At 46.5% G+C, this 23,252-nt stretch overlaps 2 protein-coding genes across 3 annotated transcripts in view; both read right to left on the reverse strand.

The window, feature by feature from the left end:
• The window catches only part of CCT6A (chaperonin containing TCP1 subunit 6A), a 182,096-nt gene extending 172,326 nt beyond the window's left edge, over window positions 1–9,770 (reverse strand). The window contains exon 1 of the mRNA XM_061604966.1: window positions 9,767–9,770. Within this exon, the coding sequence (XP_061460950.1) occupies window positions 9,767–9,768 (2 nt within the window). The 5' untranslated portion in view covers window positions 9,769–9,770. The remainder of the gene's footprint in view (window positions 1–9,766) is intronic.
• On the reverse strand, window positions 769–22,848 carry LOC133374279 (eosinophil peroxidase-like). Of its 2 annotated transcripts, none has more exons than XM_061604962.1 (14): window positions 22,789–22,848; window positions 22,045–22,122; window positions 19,073–19,166; window positions 16,552–16,727; window positions 14,684–14,810; window positions 13,927–14,056; window positions 11,866–12,072; window positions 9,174–9,492; window positions 7,747–7,907; window positions 7,038–7,281; window positions 4,742–4,912; window positions 3,686–3,923; window positions 1,649–1,854; window positions 769–1,009 (listed from the first exon to the last, which is right to left on the reverse strand). In XM_061604962.1, the coding sequence occupies exons 1-14, from the start codon at window positions 22,793–22,795 to the stop codon at window positions 978–980; spliced, it is 2,190 nt and encodes a 729-aa protein (XP_061460946.1). In that variant the 5' UTR covers window positions 22,796–22,848; the 3' UTR covers window positions 769–977. The 2 variants fall into 2 exon arrangements, with proteins under 2 accessions (XP_061460946.1, XP_061460945.1); XM_061604961.1 differs by lacking the exon at window positions 22,789–22,848 and adding an exon at window positions 22,310–22,395.
• Between the last annotated feature and the right edge of the window lie 404 nt (window positions 22,849–23,252).

The following is a 23,252-nucleotide window of genomic DNA, read 5'->3' on the forward strand; positions in this document are numbered from 1 at the left end:
GAGGGAAGGAGGTAAGCGTCCTTCAGATACAACTGAATATGGCTTAGTCTGAGGAGCATTTTACCACCCTGAGGAGACACACTGGAACCCAGCTCAGGGTAGCAAAAATGTCCCGTAGCATGTCCTTTCTTTTGAAAACAACAATCACTTTGCTAAACCTGAGCTGGAGAAGTAAGGTCTTGGGTTTAAAGCAACACTTTGAGGACGTAACTTTGAGAAAACCTGATGTACAGGGACAAGGTTTGCCCGGGGTGGGTGGTCGGTGAGAAGAGAAGAAACGTATCAGACTGTCAGAAACAGCCCTTCAATTTTTATTTGGAAGCTGCCTTGCGTTGGCCAATCTATCTCAATATCGCCTACACGACAGCAGCTCTCCAGCTTTGCAGACTGGGGCACGCTCCCAGCGCTACCTGCACATGCCAGGGATGGGACCTGGGTCCTTCTACACGCCAAGCAAGTGCTCTATCCCTATTCCTATCATCGAAGTTTCTGAGCCTTTGGAGGCTGACCAAACACGGCCTCTGCAAATCCTCCACACTATCTGCAGGTAACATCACTAGGACAGAAAGAGGGTTTTGCCAAACATCGTCAGAGGAGCGCAGGCAAAACGCTCCAGCTGTTTGAGATGTGTGTCCCCCCACCCCCCAAAAGAAAACTCTTTTACCCTCGCCCTCTCTTTTGAAGACTAGCAGGAAGGAAGGAGGACTACAGCATGTCAAGCACCCACAAGGATAGCCACATGCCAGGAACTTCACAACATTGTACGCATTTTTCCCAGGATGGAAACGGTTGTTCACAGCATCTATTTTAATGTGGATCTTGGCAGCAAGAAGCGAGGAGGAGAAGGACTCTGTTCGCCCCCAAATTCTCTCTCAAAATGGGAGGCTGGACAGGAGCAGCGGCTGGAATTCAGCTGCGGTGGATTGCAAAGCGCTGTCACTTCCCGGGATGTGAATTCCAGCTCTAGGGAGATGCTCTCAACAGGAGTTTTTAGACTGTTCTTCTGCAGCTAAGGGAAGGGGAAATAAAGGTGATTAAGGGAAGGAGTTTTAGGTTGAATTTTGGTGGCTATGGGCCACTTAGTGGGAAAAAGTGGGGGCCTGCCACAAAATGATGTCCCTCCTGTGTCCACCATGCATGGAGCTCCTACAGCAATGCTCTTTCCTAGGAGGAAATGGAGATGTCAGTGGGGCAGTGAATCCACTCCGGGGTTTAATCCAAACTTTCAAGGAGCTGTCCAAGGTGCTGGTGTCTTTGATGTCATTGGGACAGTGAATCCACTCCAGGTTTTAGCCCAAACTTGCAAGGAGTTGCCCAAGGCACTGGAACAAGCCTCTAAACCAGCTTCAGCACCTTGGAAAGCTCCTTGAAAGTTCAGGCTAAAAGCCAGAGCAGAATTACTGCCCCACTGATACTGGACCCACCAATTTCCACGGCAAGGATCTCAGGATCTGACCCACCAGCTGGATCCAGCCCCTCACTTCTGCTCTAATCTCTAAGATCAAGTTTCCAGTCCCAAGCATGTAAATGTCAGCAGCCAGAGTGTGGAGAATCAAAGCGAAGACGTTTCAAATCCAGACAGCATTTCGCTGCAGTTGAAGCCTGTGGGACTCCCCGCCACCACCCCACGTTCCAGTGACAGACTCACAATTACAGATGGACTTCCAGGCGAAGAGACTGAGCCGTGGAAATTCGTTGCAGCTGACAAAATCTTGGGGGTAGCTGTTGGCCCGGAAAACCAACTTGGGCACCTGTTGGATGTGGGTGTTGTCACAAATGATGCGCGGCAAGGAGACTTTGCTGATAGCCTCACGCTGCTCCGGGGTGAACACGCCGGGATTCTCCCACCAGAATCTGGAAGGAAAGAGAAACGGGGTCACCGCCCTGACGTCAGCCAAGCCTCCAGCAGCTAGCTTGCAACAGAGCGAGATGTCAGTGCAACGGTTCCAGGCAGGGGTTCCCAAACTGCGCCCCACGAGCTTCACTCTTGTGGGCTGCTGCATGCCCCCATGAGTTGTCCATACTGATTTGTAACTGTAGGGCTGTTGCTGCCTTTCGTTTCTGTCTTACAGTCTGAATTCTGCTGAATGTGTAACACAATGAAACACAATCTAAGAAATGAAAAATCTAAGATTAAAACATACAGAATCGAGTGCAATGCATTACAATTGCTGCAACAGACTGGGAGAGAAAAAAATCAAGTGGTCTCCCAAGACCCCGAGCAATTTCCCAGTGGTCCCGGGGGGGAGTTTGTGAACTGCTGGTTTAAGGAGGCTAGGGTCTCTAGCCCTCGGAAGGTTGTGGCTCTCAGGCTGAAAGAGGTTCACCACCCTTGACAGAGGGCAACAGAAGAAGCAGTTGTACACTGACGCCCTGCTGGTGTTGCCATTGTTTTATGTTGTTGTTGTTGTTGTTATGTGCCTTCAAGTCGATTTCGTCTTACGGCAACCCTCTGAATCAGCGACCTCCAAGAGCATCGGTCGTGAACCACCCTGCTCAGGTCTTGTATGTTCAGGTCTGTGGCTTCCTTGATGGAATCAATCCATCTCTTGTTTGGCCTTCCTCTTTCTCCACTCCCTTCTGTTTTTCCCAGCATTACTGTCTTTTCTAATGAATCATGTCTTCTCATGATGTGTCCAAAGTACGATAACCTCAGTTTCATCATTTTAGCTTCTACTGTCAGTTCTGATTTAATTTGTTCTGACACCCAATTATTTCTCTTTTTCACAGTCCATGGTATGCGCAAAGCTCTCCTCCAACACCATATTTTAAAAGAGTTGATTTTTCTCTTATCTGCTCTTTTACTGTCCAAATTTCACATCCATACACAGAGATCAGGAATAGCATGGTCTGAATGATCCTGACTTTAGCGTTCGGTGATACATCTTTGCATTTAAGGACCTTTTCTAGTTCTCTCGTAGCTGCCCTCCCCAGTCCTAGCCTTTTTTTATTAGCTTCAATGAATTGGGTCATCTGGTATGAAATAGTTCCTAGTGTATTGACTGATTGAATGTATATCCCGCCCTTCCTCCCAAAAGAGCCTATGATGGCAAACATAAACAATTTAACAAGAGAAAGAAAAACATATTAAAAACATTCTTTCGTCAGTGATCTTCAGGCTGTCACAGACAGTCCGCTTCAGCCATCCAATGCCTGGGTACACAGGAATGTTTTGCAATTCCTCCTCCAAGTCAATAGTGACACAGACAGAGGCACCTCACTGGGGAGGGCGTTCCATTGATGGGTGGCCACCACTGAAAAGGGGTCAAAGACCAGAATGCTGAGGTTGTTTTGGAAAACTGGTTTTATTGGAAGGTTTTTTCAAAAAAGCCCAACGCGTTTCAGCCCATAATCAAAGATGATTGTTATCAATACAACACAGGAACAAAAATTTTTGTTTAACCATTGCAAAAGTTCATTATCCCCTGATAAAGGCCTGTGATTATGGGCTGAAATGCTTTGGGCTTTTTTGAAAAAACCTTCCAATAAAACCAGTTTTCCAAAAAAACCTCAGCATTCTGGTCTTTGACCCCTTTTTCTACACATTATATTGGATGCTCACCACCCCTTATTGACACCACTGAAAAGGTCCTGTTCATAATTAAAGTAATTGGCCCTATATAAGCCACTTGGGGAGACCAGAAATCAAAGTCTCTGAGGCTCTTGGCTCCCACGGTTTGCTCACCTGTCCCCATTGCGAGTTTTTTGGAACTGGGATCTGATGATACAGGCCATGAGAGGCCCCACCCTGCCATTCGGCACTAAGGGTTCAGCCACGCCCCCAATCCAGAGGTCAATGTTGTCAGGCGTCCCATAAAGCTGAATGAACTTCTTGGCCAGCCCAGGGTTGCCAAGGACGGCGGCGAGCTCAGTCTCATTGCGAGGTTGGGAGAGGCCGCAGAATTGCCTCCAGGCGTTGTAACCTGCAAGGGCAAGCATGGGGGTCAAGAGCCGGGCTCGATTCGAGGCATCTGAACTGTTTCCTAAAGAGGGGTTCTAGCAGAGCCCTTGCAGAGGCAAAGGACAGCAGCCTTGCTTTGAGGAGGAGGGCGACCACACAGGACCCCATAACTACAATCCCTCAGGGTAGACCCATCAGGAACTCCTGAGGACTGCCCCCAAGAGGTGAACTCCACAACTGCAGCCTCTCAGGGAAGACCCTTCCAGATCTGGCACAGCTCCACCTAGCTAAGCTGGTCATTAGCTCTTCCTGGGCAGGAAGGGCTTCCTTTGCAGCTGAGCCTTAATAAATAAAATTTGCAGATAAATAAAATTTACAATAAAGTTTACAGAGGTCTATTATTTCGTTCTATGCTCCTGACTTTGCCCCTATTTTCCTGATTGGTCTTTACTGGCTTGTTCTCTGGTCCTGCCTCCTGGTTCCCCTGAGTCCTGGCTCTCCAATCCTGCCTCCTGGTTCATCCGAGTCCTGGCTCCTGACTCATGCAAAACCACTGCCAGTATTTGACTACTGACAGGTGGAGACGTAGCCCATTTCTTTATTTATGGCATTTATACCTTGCCCTTTAGCCAAAAAGATTCTCAGAGTGGCTTGCACAAACCAGTATCAAGATGGCTCCAACCCCCTGCTCTGAGCATTTCTGTAAACATTCTTGGAGAACCGCATCACAAAATTCGGGTAACGGCGAATGTCAAAGGATGGCTGTTGTCATATTGCTTCCGAAAATAATAATGTGATCGATCTGGCTTCGAACTGCATTGAATTTCTCCCCATCACTACCTGGGAGGCCATGATCTCGGCCACGCTGCATGTTCAGTGAAGGTAAATCCAGTCCGGCCCTCAGGACCTGTTCAAAGAGCTTGTCCCTGAGAGCATCCACAACGATCTGGTCTTGTCTCAGCAGTTTGGCTGGCTTAGCCAACATGCCTCGCAGAATAGGGTCAATGCCTCCTGGAAGAAGGAAACAGCGACTTGCAGAATCAATGACCCGTGACAAATTTTGGCTAAACAGAGGCTGTCTTGGGAGTGGGTGGGGCCTCTCCCTCCGGTGACATTTAAGCAGAGACTGAACAACTGAGAGCAGTATTGGACTAGATCAGGGTGGGCCACCCACCTGTCAATCACATGATGTCATAAATGAAGTCAAGTGATTGACAGCTTTCCACATTCAGAGGAGGTTGTGCAGCTTCAAAAGGGCTTGCTGTCACCACCGATGAACGAAGAAAGCAAGTCCCGACAGCTGCACTAGGGAGTTCCCGACAGTGAGCCCTGCTTGCAAAGGAAGAATCAGGAGCTCCTGATTCTTCCATTGTAGCTGTGTCCATAGCTGCCCCACAGCTGACATCACATATGATGACAGATGTGGAGCAGATGGGAGTGGTTTATATAGGACAGTCTCACAGGCCCAGTTGGGACCCATGGCAGGGCCCACTTATGTCACCACTGCTGTCTGAGAGTACAGGCTGGCAGATATGGGGGGAGAAGTACCTTGACCTCAATTGTCGGACTTTCTGTAGTCTGAGAAAGATTGAATTGTAGGGAAAAATACAGTATGACATGGGAAATGCCTGGATGACGCCATTGTGTGGAAGCCCCATAAAAAGTGACTGAACAAAGTAAAGCACGGGAAATTCCACCCAAAATGCCTGTTGAGGAAATTCCCAATAGTAAGCACCACTTGCAAAGGAAGAATCTTTGAATCCTGTTTGGAGGAAGTGGCTGTGTGCCTATAGCCGGCTTCTGAAAGCTGGATCCGAACCGTCTTGAAATAAGGGGCTTTTTATACAGGCTGTGTCCCAACAGCCTGGAGTCTGCTAAGGAATGGCAGCACAAAGATTTGTTGGTTTTAAGGCTTGCAGGTCCCTGGACCTCATTACCACCACACCTCTCTCTCCCTCTCTCTGTCCCCCCCCCCCAGTTATTTTTATCCTAACCTTAAGAGACCCGGAAGCACCTGAGGCAGGGTGCGGAAATCTCTCCAGTCATAACCATTTTGGTAAGGAAGGATTCAAAGTTATGGCTGAAGAATAGTGCTGTGCCAAAAATTTCTCTTGCTTTTTTTAAAAAAATAAGCCAATTAAAGAGGGATGCCTGAAAGACCGTCTTATCCCTTATATACCCAGTCGATCAATGCGCTCTACAGGTGAGGGCCTCTTGTAGATACCATCTTATCAGGAGGTCCGTTCCGCACAACATAGGAAACAGACCTTTCGTGTAGTGGCACCGACCCTTTGGAATTCCCTCCCCTTCATTATTAGACAGGCGCCATCTCTGTTGTCTCTTCAGTGCCCACTGAAGACCTTCCTTTTTCAACAAGCCTTTTACGTAGAGACCTCATCCCACTCTGCCCTTGTAATCAGATTGTTGTAAAGATGCCTTTATTGTTTTAATGCTAGTTGTTTGCTGCCCTGGTATCCTCTGGTAGGAAGGGCAGGATACACATTTAATTAAACAATAAATAAATAAATAAATAAAAGAAATTGCATTTGAAAATCATCAAAGGGGAGAGAAAAGTTTGGTGAAATTTCACATGGGTGGGGTGCACATTTTTTGTTGTCATATTGGCCTTATTTGTGGAGGCTGAAGGGTGTTCATGAGTGCCCCTGCTGCCAGTTTTCATGTGGTCTGCACTCTTCAGCCTTTCCAGCTTCCCGCACTTCAATTGAAGACCAGGGAAAAGGCATCACAAGGTACGCCTGGCGCCTACACTTTTATCTTTTCGGCGCCAGGTTAAAACCTTTTTATTCTCCCAGGCATTTTAACTTAATTTATTTTTTAGCTTTCAATTTATACCAGGCTGTTTTACTGTTTAATATGTATGCTTTTTACTGAATTTTGTAATTTTATTGTATTTTACTCTATGTTGTGCACCGCCCTGAGAGCCTTTTGGCTGTGGGCGGTATAGAAATCGAAATAAACAAATAAATAAATAAATAAATAACGCCCCCCTAGCATTTTCAGATCAGGAAGTGCGGGCACCCGGGGAAGTTGCAGAGTGCTGGAGAAATGTTTACCGGGAGGGTTAAAACAGCAACACACAATCCTTGGCCACCTCACAGCGATAAGGGAAGTTCACCTTCTTGAATGACCCTCCACGTAGCAAAGAATTCTTTCTCAAGTGGGGTCTCGCTTTGAAGCTGATAGCGGCTGTCCAGGCGAAACACAGTAGGGCGCACCACAGTATGCCCAAAACGAAAAGCAGAGGTGAAGACGCTGGCAACGCGAGGGTCCACGGAGTCATTGTAGCCTGGGTAGTTAGTCACATCCTGAGAGAACGCATCGCCCAAAAGTGCAGGCAGAAACTCGAAAAAGGTAATTATCTAGAATGCACAAAGGAAATGTGAGTCAAGAGACACAGGCATGAAAGCCCCTCACATTGCTTGTTTGACTGATCCCCATCACACAAGCTCAATCATGGGCATCCACAGGGGGCAGGCAATGAGGGAGTTGCCCTCCAGGATGAGCCATAATCCCCAGATTCGGGGGGTAGAGAAATAAACCTGCTCCCCCCACCCTCTCTTCAGTGTTTACTTCGCCCCTTTGTCATTCTAACCACCTCCCTGTTTTCATGAGCGTTTCTTGGGAAGGTGTAGGGGTCTGGCAGGGAAGACTGGGTTGCAGCGAACCCCGTTGTGAACCTAGTTGCGATTTCCCTCAATTCCACGTTTGCAGAGATGAGCAGTTTGGATTGGACCCCGTGAGGACTCTGCCAAACCAGTCCCACAGCCTTTACAAGATGCCGCATTGGCCTTCAGCATCGCAGGAGCGACGGCTCAGTCCGGTACCTGAATGATCGCGCCTATGATCTTCCGGACTTCCTGATAGATGTTTTCTCCATCCATCTGTGGATTCAGCCTCCTCAGGTCAGTGGCCAGGCGGTTGTGCTCCCGCATGAGAAGGGTATGCAGCACCATCAACTGCGGCATTTCATTGACCCGGTTGTCTCCTGGAAGAGCCCAGAAGGGAGAATGAGTTATCAGATCCAACCAGCCCCCATGTTTTTAACAGGCAACTTGGAAAGTGCAAGCTGGGGACAGGGAGGCAGAGATGGCCACCAACTTGGACAGCTTTAAAAGAGGATTAGACACACTTCCGGAGGATATGTGGATACTAGCCATGATGGCCATGTTCAGCCTCCGCTGCTGGAGGCAGAGTGCTTCTGAAAACCGGTTGCCGGAAGCAGAGCTTGGAAAAGTTACTTTTTTGAACTACAACTCTTGTCAGCCCAATCCAGTGGCCATGCTGGCTGGGGCTGATGGGAGTTGTAGTTCAAAAAAGTAACTTTTCCAAGCTCCGGCCAGAAGCCACAGGAGGGAAGAGTTCCTCTTGCGCTCCAGTCCTGCTTGCAGGCTTCCCTTTTGGGCATCCGGCTGGCCACTGTGAGAAGAGGACTCTGGACTAGATGGGCCCCCCCTGGCCTGATCCAGTTGCAGCCGGGCGCCTCTAGTGTCCTTATGCTCAACATTTGACACTGACGCCTTTCCTGCTGCAGATTTGTTTGACAGACATAGAACTGAGTTTATCCTCAGTCTAGGGCTTGTTTTCAGTCCCAGAACAGAGCCTGCCACCCTTACACATACAAACTCCCCTTTCCACAAACTGTTTTTATATGTCAGCCTCTGGATTTTTCTTGGGGGGGGGGGAGAGAGAAACGTTTTTATCATAAAAGCCTTGGGAGTGAAGCCAATGGATGATTTGGATGTAGATCTCCAAGAAGCTTCCCAGAAATCCCGATCTAGCTTCTCCTCCTCTTCGCCATTCACTTTCTATGGCTCATTCTCTTCAGCTTCCTCCCCATTAAGAGACCTTCTTAGGGCAAGATGTCCCTCCCTCCCCAAAATCTGGAACTGGCCCAATGATGTCCCCTTTGTGTGACTTACCTGTTGGGAGTAAAGCACTAACACGTGTTACAAGTGCCTTGAACCAGTGGGGGACAACAGACAGAAAGGAAATCTGTTCTTCCCTTTGCCGATTCCTCCTCTAAAGTGTTTTTTTTTACTTTTCCAGGCTTTGCTCCTCCTCCCTTCTCTTCGTGGCCTTTGTTCTCAGTGAGTTAGTAATGGCTCCATGAGGGATGTTGCATGGCTGATTCAGCATGTATGAGTTTACCCCTTTGTGGGAATAAACCTTAAGTTTCTTTACTCTTTCAACTCCCAGTCTTAATGGACCAGTTATATGCACTCTGCTACAACATATATCTGCCAAAAACTACCTGCAAAGAAACAGGGGATGTTCAAGGCTGGATTGGTGCGGTTGCAGATATCCGGGAACCCTGCCGGAGTGCCGAAGGGGAGATAGGCATGCCCTCGGTCTGTGAATTTCTGGTTGATTGCCAGCAGCCCCAGGTTGGTTGTGGTATTCCTTAATTGCTGGGCCCATGTGAGTTCGCTGGCGTAGACCTGGCTGGCATCAATAAAGGGCGTGAGCGCGTTGATCTGGTTTCGGATGGCGTAGCCACCATTGCACGCAGGGGCTGCACGCATGAAGGCGATGCAGTCGGACGGGTTTTTCACGGGGTCATTGGGAGGGATCTGCAGACAGAAAAATATATATTGGAGATGGGATTAAATCCCCAAGCAAAAAATATATAAATAGAAGCCAAATTCGTATCCTTCTGCGAAGTGGAGTGGAATCTTGGGGCAAATTACACGTGACCTTAAATCTGTGACCCCCACCCCACCCCACATGCCCTCCCCATACCTCCCAGTAGGGTTGGAAGGATCTGCCCATTTTGGTTCTGCATTTTTCCTTTCTTAAATTCAATTCGCCACATTTATGCAGCAATTTGCCATTTTTTAAAAAAAGATCTTCATGAAAATTCTTCAGTGTTTTAGTGCGAATGACTCCTAACAATATTTGACTGAGGTACCCATTTTTGCAAACAATTTCTCCTAATACAATACATCTTTGTATGCTACTGTCACTCATGCATTCCTTTGTATGCATACTTCCCCATAATACATGCATATTAGCAAACGGTGCTTAGTTGAAGAACTGCATTGCAAAACTCAGACGAGTGCAAATTTCAAAGGATGGCTGTTTTGGTTTTCGTATTGTTTCGGAAAGTGCAAATATGATCGATTTGGCTTGAAGTGCAAACGGCATCAAATTTCTCACCTGCCTTTACTTGCCAGTAATGTTTAATGAAAAGACACACATGTCGCAGTACTACTGAGCCCAACGCTTTGGGAAGGGGTGGGAGAATGTGGTGCATGATGACATTACACTTGTGTTTCAACTGGACCAGAATGGAGGCATATAGAAACAGGGAAGTATTAGGCGGCTACATTAAAAGGAACATGCAAACTGAACTGAATTTCCCCCGTCCATCCCTAAGTCAGGATGTCTTGTCTCTGTGGCAAGGACACTGCCTCCATGCCTCCTCCTAGTCGCTGCCTTGGATCTGGACCACTGAATAGCTCTGACTAGAGCACATAGGAATCCGCCATCCACCGAGTCAGATCATGGGTCCATCTAGGTCAGTACTGACTAGGGACGCGCTAGAATTCTGCCCAATTCGGATTGGGTATCGAATTTTGCATTAATTTGCTTATTCTCTATCATTGAGGATCAGATTTTAACGCAGCAAATTTCAGCAGCTGTTCTTGAAGATGGACTTTAAAAAAAAAGAAATCTGCCTCTAAAATATCAATTTTAAGAATGATAATTTATCGATATTTCCTTCAAAATACTGATATTTTATTTTAAAATATTGATATTAATATCACTTTTTTCAGAGCGAAAAGCCCCGCAATGGGTAAAAGCAGCAGTTAGCAGGTAAAGAGTGAACGCAAATCAATGCCAGCTTGTTAGGTCGATGGAATGCTTTCAAACTGGCACCAGCCAATGGATCCCATCCCTAACACCGACTACAATGACTTGCAGTGGCTCTCTGTCATTATTAGCTTTCAGGAGGATGTGGAAAACATTCCCGTTTACCCAGGTGTCAGATGACTGAAGGAGACTGCTCCTGGCAACCCGAAGATCACCAATGAAAGATTGCTTTTCACTGGGCTTTAGAATGCGTTCCTTTTTCTTGTGAAACTGTTTTATTTATTATTTTATAAGTTTGCCTCCCTGGGTTCCTTTGGGAGGAAGAGTGGGATACAAATTCAATAAATGAATCATAGTAATCAATAAAACAGGACCACAAAATGGTGCAAGCATACCGGGGAAGGCCCCCGTTATCAGCTGTGGTGGCGCTCACTCACAGAAACAAGCTTTTGTGCCTCTCTCCTCTGTTCAGAACAGAAAGGAAGGTGGACCGCCACTCTTGGCATCCAGTGACACGTGGGCATGTCTAAGCGGGCGTGTTCGATGTAGGGTTGGCTGAGGCAGCGCAAACAGGAAGTGAGCAGGGAGAGCAAACAGTCTCTCCTGCATTGTGGATTTTGGAGGGGATATTTAGCCTGAGAGCAGGTACTTGCCTGAACTCATGGCCAAGAAGGACAGCCTGGACCCTTCCTCCACCCACGCCACGCAGCGGCTGCAAGCGGCACTAAGGTTTCAACAGCACTGTCAGAAGACTCCCGGTAATTCATGCTGATTCCAACTAAACGTGCCAGCAACTCCTAACAACTCCAATGACTCTGTCCTATCTATTTCTGATGTCACTCGTGGCATAGGTGACTGTTCACTGTTTCTCAGGATCCATTTGTGGGAATAGGTGACAACCCAATCCAGGCCACCAACATCTGCAGGGGTATAGGTTGTAATTGTTTTTTTAAAAAATAATGTTGTAATTGCTGGGTTTTTTTCAATAATAATAATAATAATTTACTGAGACCTTTTCTGGGCACTGCCAGGCACAGTAGAGATGCCTTGGGGACACCCCCCCGGTTCCATTCCATGCAACTGCTTTGATTTCTGGAGAAGAGCCTAACCAGCCATGGATTGCCACCTACCTTGATGGGGAAGCAGGGCGGCTCTTTGACACAAGTATTGGCGCAGTCCGCTCCTTTTATGAAGGTGAGGGTGGCTGTGGTGCTGGGTCCAAAATCTAAGTCGTGGTCAATAAACTGGCCCCACTGCATGAACATGACCGATCGAAATGGATCCTCAGTGAACTGTGAATCGTTGAAGCGGACAATCTGGTTGGACACCGCCCGGACCTGAAACAGATGTTATCAAGGATTGGTGGTCAATCATATGATTGGAGCTGAGGTGCAGGGGGGACGACAAGGAGAGGAGCAAATGAAAACCCAAATGAATGAAATCACAGGTTGCTAGGCTAATGAAGCTAATTTCTTGAAATGCATTCAAAGGTACAAGCGTGAACTCAACCAACAGAGTCTTCTGGGGCCTTCAAGGATGAAGACCAGCTTGGAGAACTTCCTGGATGCTGAAGCATCAGATGGGCAAACCCAAACACAAAACCATAGTATTAGAATGATACAATCTACTATTTTACTTTAAAAATTGGTACCTGAGTGTAGTCCCCCTCCCACCTCTTCCCTCCTTGTCCCTTTTCCTTGTGTGCCATGTCTGTTAGATTGTAAACCTAGGATGCACACCTTAACGTGGTGAGGGGGTTTGAGAGTGTTGAAGGAGCTAAGAGCAATGCCGTCAGGAGTCTGGACCAAGAGGCTAGACTCCTAGCAGGGGCACCCACGGCGGAATTTCTGGTCAAAGCTGAAACACCAGACTAAGATGCATCCAAACTCAGAGGAAGGCAATGGTAAACCACCTCTGAATATCTCTTACCATGAAAACCCTATGAACAGAGTATCCAAAATGCAACCTCTCGCAGGTGGCTGATTCATAGGGTCGCCATAAGTTGTAGTTGACTTGGAGGCACATAACAACAGCAAAGGCAAAGGTTAACAGATTGTATGCAGGCTACTCTGGGAGTCTTTTTGGCTGAAGAGTACAACAAATGCTCTCAGGAGCCCAACATTTAGTGTCATCAGTCCCGTTCTGTGGAAGACTCTTCCAGCAGAGATGTTGCAGGCATCCCCACTGCTAATTTTCAAAGGTTCCTGAAGACTTTCCTGTGCCAACAGGCCTATTCAGCTGTTTAATTCCATTTTTAGATGAGCCAGTCATTCTTGGGATTAGTTGGCATTGCTGTACGGTATTTCTTAGGGCTCTGTTAGCAGCTGGATGCGGGTAGTTTTATTGTTTTGCTTTTATATGACAAGATTTATTTATTTTTGTTCTTAACAGTGTTGTACGTTGTTTGGAGACCTTCAGGTAACAAGCGACTAGTAAATCTAAATAATGATGATAATATTTTATGATGTGCATCCCCCTTGGAACTTTTATATAAATACATTTATAAAATAAATATATAAATGAACTCATCAGCGTCGTACTCTAAGAACTTCTTCAGCGATTGGAACTAAGCAGTCATATTGGACCAAAGGTTTTCATAACCTGCCTCCTAGACCTGGGGTAGGTCTTCTTGGACTCAGAGGAATGATTATAATAGTGCCACCTCCACACAATATGGTATGGACCCTTGGAACTAGATCCATTTTCATCCCATCATAGAGGAGACCTCCCTGGTCCAAGATAGCTAGGCATAGCTTTTGCTGTGCTATTCCATGTCTCAGAGACAGAGAAAACTTGAAGATTTGGTTTATTTAAGATGGCCCCATGTTGCCTCCGTACAAGCAGACAATCTTCTGGCAAAGGGTTAAGACAAACAGAGTCACCGGTGGTGATTCAAGGAAAAGCTCCAGGTGATCAGGCAGAGAAGCCTTTACCGAGAAGAAGAGAGTTGGTTAGGTTTCTCTCTGTTGGGTTGGTTGTTACTGGGTCGTGAATTGCTAATGAAGTCACAAAGAGGTGTTGTGACTCCAACCTCAAGCAAGAAACCAGTCATATCTGAGGCTGCTTTACTCCCTCCCCCCCCTTGGCCACTCCCTCCCCCCATTGGCCCTCTTTTCCTAAAAACTGGTCCCATTCTTCTGTCCGAAAACAATGCTGAGAAATCCACTTTGCAAAATAGAATGAAATCTTACTAAGGGTAGAGGAAACCCAGAATACAGCTTCGTTTCAGTCCAGCCACGCGGGAGAGAGATGCCATCTTCATACTCTTGCAGAAGCCACCGGGCGTAGGGGCGGTTAGAGGCCCCCAATGTAATTATCCTCCTGCAACGTTCCGTAAAAGCCAAAGCATTTTATTTAAAATGAGTAGCAAAGAGGGGGGAAGAAGAATGGCCAGGAGCGTCACGATGCGGAAGCGGCCAAGACGTTGGGGAGACACAGCCAGTTGGAGGAGAGCAGCCTTCGCCAACCTGGTGCCCCCTTGGACAACCTTCCGGGGGCCGTATGAGAGGTGTTAGGAGACCCCTCTTCCCCTCGTAGAGCTACAGTTCCCAGAATGGTTTAACAGTCAGTCCCAGAGGTCACTCTGGGAATTGCAGCTCTGCGAGGGGAAGAGGGGTCTCCCAACAACTCCCAGCACCCTTCACAAACTACACTTCCCAGGATTCTTTGGGAGAAGCCATGGCCGTTCAAAGTGGAACACTAGTGGAATAAATGCATGGTGCAAATGTGGCCTTACCCCAAGTCAGTCTGCTGTTCCATCTAGGGCAAGACTGTTTGGCTCTCCAGAGTTTCAGGCAGGGGGTCTCTCTGGTGACTGAACCTGGGGCGTTCTGCGTGCAACTCTGCTGCTCTGCCAATGTGGGCTGCCCAAGTGAGTTCAGGACTGGGCTGGGCTCACAGCTCATTCTCAGAACTACCTCTCACATCTGGCGGCATCTGGAAGCATACCTGTTATTACAGTCTCCCGTAATGGTCCGGTAAGGACTCTGGTCATCACAGTCCATCATCTTCAGTTCATGCTTTGCGCAGCCACTCGCTTTGTAGATGCTTTGCATCTGCCCCGGAGTGAGGACATCTGCAAGGGAAATGGGATGGAAGTGTCAACAAGGGATGGAAGGACCTGTCCGTTTACGGCCTCTCAGTTTCTCCTTTTCCCAGTCTTGAATTCAGTTCTCCACATTTCTGCAGCAAGTGCGATTTTTTTTAATCCCCATGAAGATTCTTCAGCACATTAGTCCGTATTTCTCTAAATAAACACACTTTTGTACGCAGTTCTGACCAGTGTACACATTTTTGCAAGCAATTTCTCCTAATATAATGCAATTTGTATGTTATTTTCACCAATATGTCCATTTTTATGTACGCCTGTGGTTCAGAAATCCAGAAGGCAAAGCTTTCTCCATCTCTGTGCTGAGAACGTCACCTGCTGAACTGTTGCCTGCTGCACAGATGCTAAAGGAACACGACCCAGGGAGTCAAGGCAATCCACACGCTTCCTACCAAGCCCCTTAAACTATCTTGCTGAAGCCCTCCTATATAGCCTGAAAACAGAGATGCATGCAGTTCACTAGGAACAGTGGGGAATATCTTTTGGCCTGCATTCGAAAGCAAACCAGTATGGCTTAGTGGTTAGAGGGTCAGACTTGGACCTTGGGAGTCCAGGGTTCAAATCTGCGCAGCTGGGTGAACTTAGGCCGGTCACTGTCTCTCAGCCTAACCTACTTCACAGGGTTGTTGTGAGGATAAAATCAGGAGGGGAAGATCCATGTTTGTGCACCACCTTGAGCTCCTTGGAGGAAAAAAGTGGGATATAAGTGTAATAAGTAAATAAATGGAACTGATTTGTACCTCCTGGGCTCATACACACACATAGCAGAATGCAGTTATCGTTTCATTTCCACACCTCCAAATTTTGCGGTACAGAAGCAAAATGTATAAAAAATAGGTATTTTAGGGGAAAATACATTTAGAAATGTGAAAATGGAGATAAAGTGTAAAGAGAGGGGGCAGGGAGGGTGACAGACACTGGATCTGCTTTCAGTCACATGGCCTGGTGTCCTGGATTGATTTCTACCAGGAGGGGAAACAGTTTGAACGACAGCCCATTTCGGCCTTGTTTCCTCCTTTTAAGAGCCTCCCTGACTGACCGAAAAGCTTTTGCATGGTCTGCAGTGAAAACTCTTCCTAGCTCCAGCCTGGGAAAGTGGAAGTCAGGCAGTTTCAAGAGATTTCCAGGGGCCTCTGTCCACCACCACTAGAGAATATGAGAGAGTGTGGCCATTTCGGCTTCTCGTTTTTCTGATCTTATCAGTCAGTTCTCCACACGTCCACAGCAGTTTGTGATGTGTTTAAAAAAAAAAAAAAAAAACTTCCTCATGAAAATTCATCAGCATTTTGTATGCAATATTGCCTAATATGCCCATTTTTGCAAAGGGTATTTCCCAAATATTTGTTTTCCCCTTCTGTATACTATTTTTATTCTGTGCATGTTCTTGTTCTGTTGGCACACTTTATCTTCACATATGCATCTGTGCACACGCTCCTTGCCTGGAGAGCAGAGCTTGGAAAAGTTCCTTTTTTGAACTACAACTCCCATCAGGCCCAGCCAGCATGGCCACTGGATTGGGCTGATGGGAGTTGTAGTTCAAAAAAGGAACTTTTCCAAGCTCTGCTGGAGAGCTATGCTGCAAGACTCGAGAGGACAAATTCTGTGCTTGGGTCCACGTATTGTTTTGGGACGTGTGCTTTCGGTAGGCTCATCTTTAAAATGAAAACTGATTTGTATCTCTCTTCCCCTTTCATACCCAACCACTTACCGGTGATGTTGAAGTCCTGTGGGATTAAGACCTGCAGCTTCTCTTTCAAGAGGGCCAAGGTGACATGCATGTAGTCAGCAGCTTGAACCACCAGCCGGGTTTTCCCCACGGGTTGCTTGAAAGAGACCAAGAGGTCAGCAGGGCTGACCTTCTCACTTCTCAGCTTCTCCTTTAAGCTGGAGAGTCAGAAAGGCAGTCATCAAAACTTTGTTGACCAACATGATCATGGGAATGGAGCGACTCCCCTATGGGGAGAGGTTGTAGCATTTGGGCCTTTTTAGTTTAGAGAAAAGGTAAGTCAGAGATGACATGGCAGAAGTGTATAAAATGACACGTGGCATGGAGAAAGTGGATAGAGAAAGGTTTTTCACCCTCTCTCTTAACACTAGAACTCAGGGTCATCTAATGAAGCTGAACGTTGGAAGAGTCAGGTGTAATGAGGAATCAAATATTGGGAATTTTTAATCGCAGTGAACCAGAGTTTGGAAAACCTGAAACAGCAAAGATTCCTGGGAGATAGCCTCTCTGTGAGCCCTGAGTACATATCTTGAAAGCCTGAAGGTATAGACTTCCTATGGAAATTTGGGTAAAATAGAAAGTTATTTGTATTGAAAGCCCAAGGCGTTTCAGCCTGTTAATTTTCACGCCTTCATCAGGGGCTATAAATAAATAAAATTCTGTGATGGCCATCAACTTGGATGGCTTTAAAAGAATAGTGACAGCTGGTATAGCCCAGTGGGGAGGACAGCCTGGCTGGGAGTCCAGAGTCTGTGAGTTCAAATCCCCGCTCGTGTCTCCTGGGCGTCAAGGGCCAGCTGAAGATCACCCCACAGGGAGTGGCTCAGGGGTTACATGCCCTGCCACCTGTGCAGCCGTGGGCAAGCTGCATAGGCCCAAGGAGCCCAGTTGCCCCCCAGCTGGCGGTTGTGGACAAGGGAGGGGCTGGCTTGTGCGGCTGTGGCAAGCTGAGCAGGCCCTATCCAGCTGGGGAGGACTAGCCTCAGAGGGAGGCAATGGAAACCCCCTCTGAATACTGCTTACCATCAAAACCCTACTCATAGGGTTGCCATAAGTCGGGTTGACTTGAAGGCAGGCTACTTCCATTTTTTAAAAGAATAGTAGACGAATTCATGGAGGATAAGGCTATCCATGGCTACTAGCTGTGATAACAACGTTCTGCCTCCACAGTCAGAGGTGGTAGGCTTCCAGGTGCTGGAAACTGCAGGAGGGGAGAGTGCTTTTGGGCTCCGGTCCTGCTTGCAGGCTTCCCACGGAGGGATCCGGCTGGCCACTGTGAGATGCTGGACTAAATGGGCCCCCTTGGGCCCAATCCAGCAACCAGCTTTTCTTAAACACTGGGTTGTATTCAGCTAAGTCCTTCTCGGATGGTAGAACTAGTCACAGGGGCCAGACAGATGCCTCAATGGGAATCCCGTGAGCAGGACTGGGGTGCAAGAGCACTCTCCCCACTTGCAGTTCCCAGCAGCTGGTGTCATTCAGAGACGTACTGCCTCCGACGGTGGACGCAGAGCTTAGCCATCGTGGCTAGTTTACAGTCAACTCGCTCATTTTATCGTATGGCACCTCTAACTGGTTAGAGGTTTTGGTTACAATTACGCGGCTCACACATTCTGTCCCATAAATCAATACAAAATAATTTTGCATTGAAGTGTCAAAAGCCAGCGGTGTCACTTGCGCCTTGCAGGGCTTCTGTGCCCGTTACAGTGGTGTGGCAGGGGGAAGTCCAAAAGGTGTAGCCTCTCCCCGTGTGAAGGAAAGGGTTTCGCTGGTTGAATTTCTGCCTGAAACCCAACTGTTTGGAGCACGGGAGGACACAAGGCAGCAGCTCTTCCAATTTTTTGCACTTTGCTGGAGAGGGCAAAGGAGAACCCAACTGGCCTGCTCCTCAACTTTTTGCAGCTTCAGTCGTCAGCTTCTTTACTGACCTCTGCTCGGGACAACATCAGCAGGTGAAATGCAGCGTGGGGGAAAGGACCAGCACCTCTCCATTGCTGCACAGCAAGCTGAAGCAAAATGCACAGCAGCAGAGGCCAGTGAAAGAGTGACTTTGTCTATTGATTGATTTATTAGATTTATATCAGAGCTTGGAAAAGTTACTTTTTTGAACTACAACTCCCATCAGTCCCAGCAGCATGGCCACTGGATTGGGCTGATGGGAGTTATAGTTCAAAAAAGTAACTTTTCCAAGCTCTGATTTATATCCCACCCTTTCTCCCAGTAGGAGCCCAGGGCACCCGTAGGCACCCCGTTGGCTCAAGGAGGGCAGCGTATGCCCCTTGCAATCATGGCTACCAGAGCTTGGAAAAGTTACTTTTTTGTGCTACAACTCCCATCAGCCCAATCCAGTGGCCATGCTAACTGGGGCTGATGGGAGTTGTAGTTCAAAAAAGTAACTTTTCCAAGCTCTGGGCTATACCCAGATGTTTTCCCTCATGTGAATCAGCATCGTCCTCTGAACCCCTTGGCAACCGTTTGGACAGGGAGACAACGTGGCCCTCACCGGTCCTGGGTGCTCTCATAGGCAGCATCGACCAGCTCCTTCGCTTCTTCCACAATCCTCAGGAGGGCTGGGGTCCCCAGATGCTTTGCAATGGCTGGAAAAAGACAAGCAGTGTTCCTTAGTTTGGGCTCGGCTTAGAGGAGAGTCTTGCATTGCATCCCTGGCATTCACAGCAAGCTTCATTTGTGTCTCCAACTTTAAGCAATAATCTAGCAAGGACAGAAAGAGTGAGCATGTCTTTGTGAGGGGCTGTTTCCCTCAGACGCGTAAGCGGAACACTGCCTGGTTCTGGGATGCGGGCACCCCCAAAATTGCAAGCCACTGGGAAAAAACTGCTTTGCTGTAAGATTGACGCCAACTTTATATAGAAAGCAGAAAATTCTCCCTTGAAAGTGAAGCACTTGTTAGCTCTCTCAGGGCAATAATCATAATAATATTAATAAGAATAATATCATCATCAACAAGTATATCATCTCAGAGTGCAGGACAAGGAATAACGGGCTCAAGTTGCAAGAAGCCAGATTTCGGTTGAACATCAGGAAAAACTTCCTAACTGTTAGAGCGGTACGGCAATGGAACCAATGACCTAGGGAGGTGGTGGGCTCTCCAGCACTAGAGGCCTTCAAGAGGCAGCTGGACAGCCACCTGTCAGGTATGCTTTAAGTTGGATTCCTGCATTGAGCAGGGGATGGACTAGATGGCCTTAGAGACCCCTTCCAACTCTACTATTCTAGGATTCTGTATTGCATACTGTCTTTCCTCCATTGCACTCAAGGCAGTTTACACCTTAAAATAGTGGCATATAATCCAAGACATGTTATAAAAGGAAATAGGGATGGGGCAGAAAAAAGAGAACGATAACTCCAGGCACCAAATTCTTACGTATCTACTGAGCGTCTTACATTAGCATTTAATTATCACGTCGAGGGTTGCTAAATGAAGTGGAAAAAAGGGTCTTGGTCTGCTGTTGTTTAAGAACAGCTCAGTCTGCAGAAATCAGCATGGGACTCTTCACTGCAGAAAGAGAAACAGCATCACCCGCTAACCCCTGCACATCAAGCTACCATTAAAGGCACAGGAGCTGGGGAGCCCTTAAACGTTGGCAACCTTAGTCATGGCTTTCCCACAGAGAATCCTGGGAAGTGTAGTTTGGCCAGAGAATTCTTGGTCACAGAGGTCATTAGACCTCCATCACAAAAGGACAGATCTCTGGGGGAGGGAGAGGGAAACGGGATGCGGGCAGCGTTTAAAGCACGTTGCCAATTAAATGCAGCATCTAGGCCACCTAAGGCTGCTGAGAGGATCTGGAGGATTAATCTGTATGGCAGACTGTGGCATGTTGCCAAGTGGATCTGGTAAGCAAATATAGGCTACAGAGCCAGGAACAAAGAAAGAAAGTCTTGAATTGTTTCAATGAAAAAACAACAACATGTAAATTGCAGCTATGTTGTTATAGCTAAGGATGGGCAAACCAGTCAGTTTCCCATTTTGCAATTTAACAAAATCCTCATGAAAATTCATCAGCCTTTTAGTGCTGATGAACACAATTTTGTATGCCGTTTTGCCTAGAATACACATTTTGGCAAAGCAATTTCCCGTAATAAAATATATTTTGTATGTTATTTTCACTAATATATGCCTTGCAATGCACTCTTTACTCTATCCATCACTTTACCTGACTGAAGAACTGCATTGCAAAATTCAGAGAGGTGCAAATTTTGAAGGATGGCAGGGTGTTGGTTTGTGTATTCGCAAAGTTCAAATTAGGCAAGCTGGTCTTTAAATGCAAACTGAAGTGCATTTCTCCCCCCTCCCTAGAGCCTGCAGCAACAGGAAGGACTGAGCCCCCTACGGAAACTTTGCTATTTAAAGGATGCAAAACTGAAACAAATATCTGCACACACCCCAAGTCAGCAAATCACCCCAAGGGGGCATTGCTCTGTTGCAGCCATCGGTTGGTACAACACAGCTACAAGTTGAAGGTTTCCTGAAGCAACTGAAATGGTTCTGATTATAGATTTATTCAGGAATATTGCAAAATGTTTCAGACAAGGGCAGTGCTAGATTCCGTAAGCTACAGTTTCGGGCCTCAGATTACAAAGGACCCTCTAAAAGCAGTTCTTTAAAGCTAAATTTCAAGTTTTACAGAATTGGTTAAAAAAATAAACAAGGAAAGCAGAGTCTCTAAAACAGACATCAGGATCCATCCTATTCCTGTGACTGTGATTTGCATTAACAATTTTTAATTTTGATCTATTGTAACGCACCCTGGGACCTGCTGGTGAAGGGTAGGGTTATTATTATTAGTAGTAGTATTATATAATTTCTGATATGTCAGAAATATACTTAAATACATACAATATATAATATTTCCATGTATGCTAAGTAAGAAATCATTAGGTATTTTCATTTAAAGATATTTCACATCTCGATAGGCTTATTGCAACATACATGTGTTAGTTTCATGCAACACATATGATCTGGCCTACGCAGAGTAGACCCACTGAAATTAATGAATCTATCGGCCATTTCCATTAACTTCAATAGGTCTACTCTGAGTAGAACTAGCATTGAATACCACCCTTAGTTTTTAATTGCGTCCTCACCTATGCACCAGTATGTATGCAAAAACAATATTACTATTTTCATTGCCATTTCTGTTAGAATGATACTTTTTTGTTGGTAATCCTATGAGGCCGCTTAAACCTGACAGTTTAGGGTAGCATGCCTGATTTTATTTATTTATTAAATTTATATCCCACCCTTCCTCTGGGAAGGAGCCCAGGGCAGCAAACAAAACACTAAAAACACTCTAAAACATCTTAAAAACAGACTTTAAAATATATTTTAAAAAATCTTTGAAAACATATAACATTATTAAAAGCATGCCTTAATCCGGCATGTTCTGGGATAGGTGGATTAAAGGAAACCAATGCACCCTCTAAATAATATTTTTTTAAAGGGGATCTTACCTCTGACAGAAGAATCCTTTGCCTGGATTGGTTTCATGGACACCAGGAATCCCAGGAGGGTGAGGAACAGCTTCATGCCTTGGTGAGAGAGCACAATAGCGTCTTAGGCTATTTGGCAAACTATGTTTTAAAAAACAAATCTCCTTCAGCACATCAATAATTCTTATAGCAACTGAGACATCAACAGAACAATGAAAACTCCACCCTCTCCAATTTTTCAGCCTCACAACCCTGCCGCAAAAGGGCAAGCAGACCAGAGACTTACACAACAATTGCATGCACTAATTTATATCGATAGATGCAAATTTAGAAAGTGCTCTCATTTCAGCAGGAGCAAAACCTTCCTTGTTTTTTCGTCCCTGTCTCTGAAAAAGCAGTGTTCCTGTTTTCGTTTCTTTAAAAAGAGCCAGTGTGGTGTCGCTGCTTGGGTGTCGGACTGGAACCTGGGCCATGAAGCTCACCGAGTGACCTTAGGCCAGCCACAGTCTCTCAGCCTAACCTACTTCACAGGAAGGTTGTCATACGCAACCTTGAGCTCCTTGGAGAAAAGGTGGATGATTAATAATAATAATAATAATAATAAATTTGCTAATCTAGTTGCTAGTGCCATTGGTAAAAACAGAAAGAGCTAGTCAGGGTTCCTTAGTTTGTCCAACCCCACAAAGCATGATCAGTGTAATGTTTGACTCTCCTAGAATTTAAAAACAAAAAGCAATTGCAGGAGGAAGAGGAGGCCTCACTCACCTGCCATCTTCTACCCCTCTGGCCACAGGTGACTTGGCGATCTTCTCTTTTATACCCCGGCATGCCCCTGGAGGGTGAGAGGAACCGCCCACAAACACAGGATTGGAGGAGGAAAGACCACGCCCATTCACCCCCTCCAGATGTTCCGGCTGATGTGTGTATGAGTCCTACCATGCATTGCTCCATAAGCCCTGCCCAGAAATTGGAGGGGACTCTGACTCAGTCAGACTCTCTCCCAAGGCATTTGGGGACACAGGCGTGGAGGCCTTGGCTCACCCCTCCCCCAAACTCATTGCTGGGCTTAGTTAAAGTTGCTGAATTTGGTGTACAAAGCTCTATATACGTTGAGACCAGGATACCTGAAAGGCCGTCTTATTTATTTATAAGATTTGTTGGACGCCCATCTGGCAGAGGTTAATCTGCCACTCTGGGCGACTTACAACCAAACACAAGTACATTCCATA

The sequence above is a fragment of the Rhineura floridana genome, chromosome 21 (assembly GCF_030035675.1).
Source record: "Rhineura floridana isolate rRhiFlo1 chromosome 21, rRhiFlo1.hap2, whole genome shotgun sequence".
NCBI lineage: Eukaryota > Metazoa > Chordata > Lepidosauria > Squamata > Rhineuridae > Rhineura > Rhineura floridana.

Excerpts from the sequence above, each read along its gene's own strand:
- LOC133374279 (XM_061604961.1), bottom strand. Across the intron at positions 4,913-7,037 it reads GTGGAGGGTCATTCAAGAAG|GAGGCATTGACCCTATTCTG; the intron begins GTGAACTTCCCT and ends TCCTTCTTCCAG. Across the intron at positions 1,855-3,685 it reads AAAACTCGCAATGGGGACAG|ATTCTGGTGGGAGAATCCCG; the intron begins GTGAGCAAACCG and ends CTTTCCTTCCAG.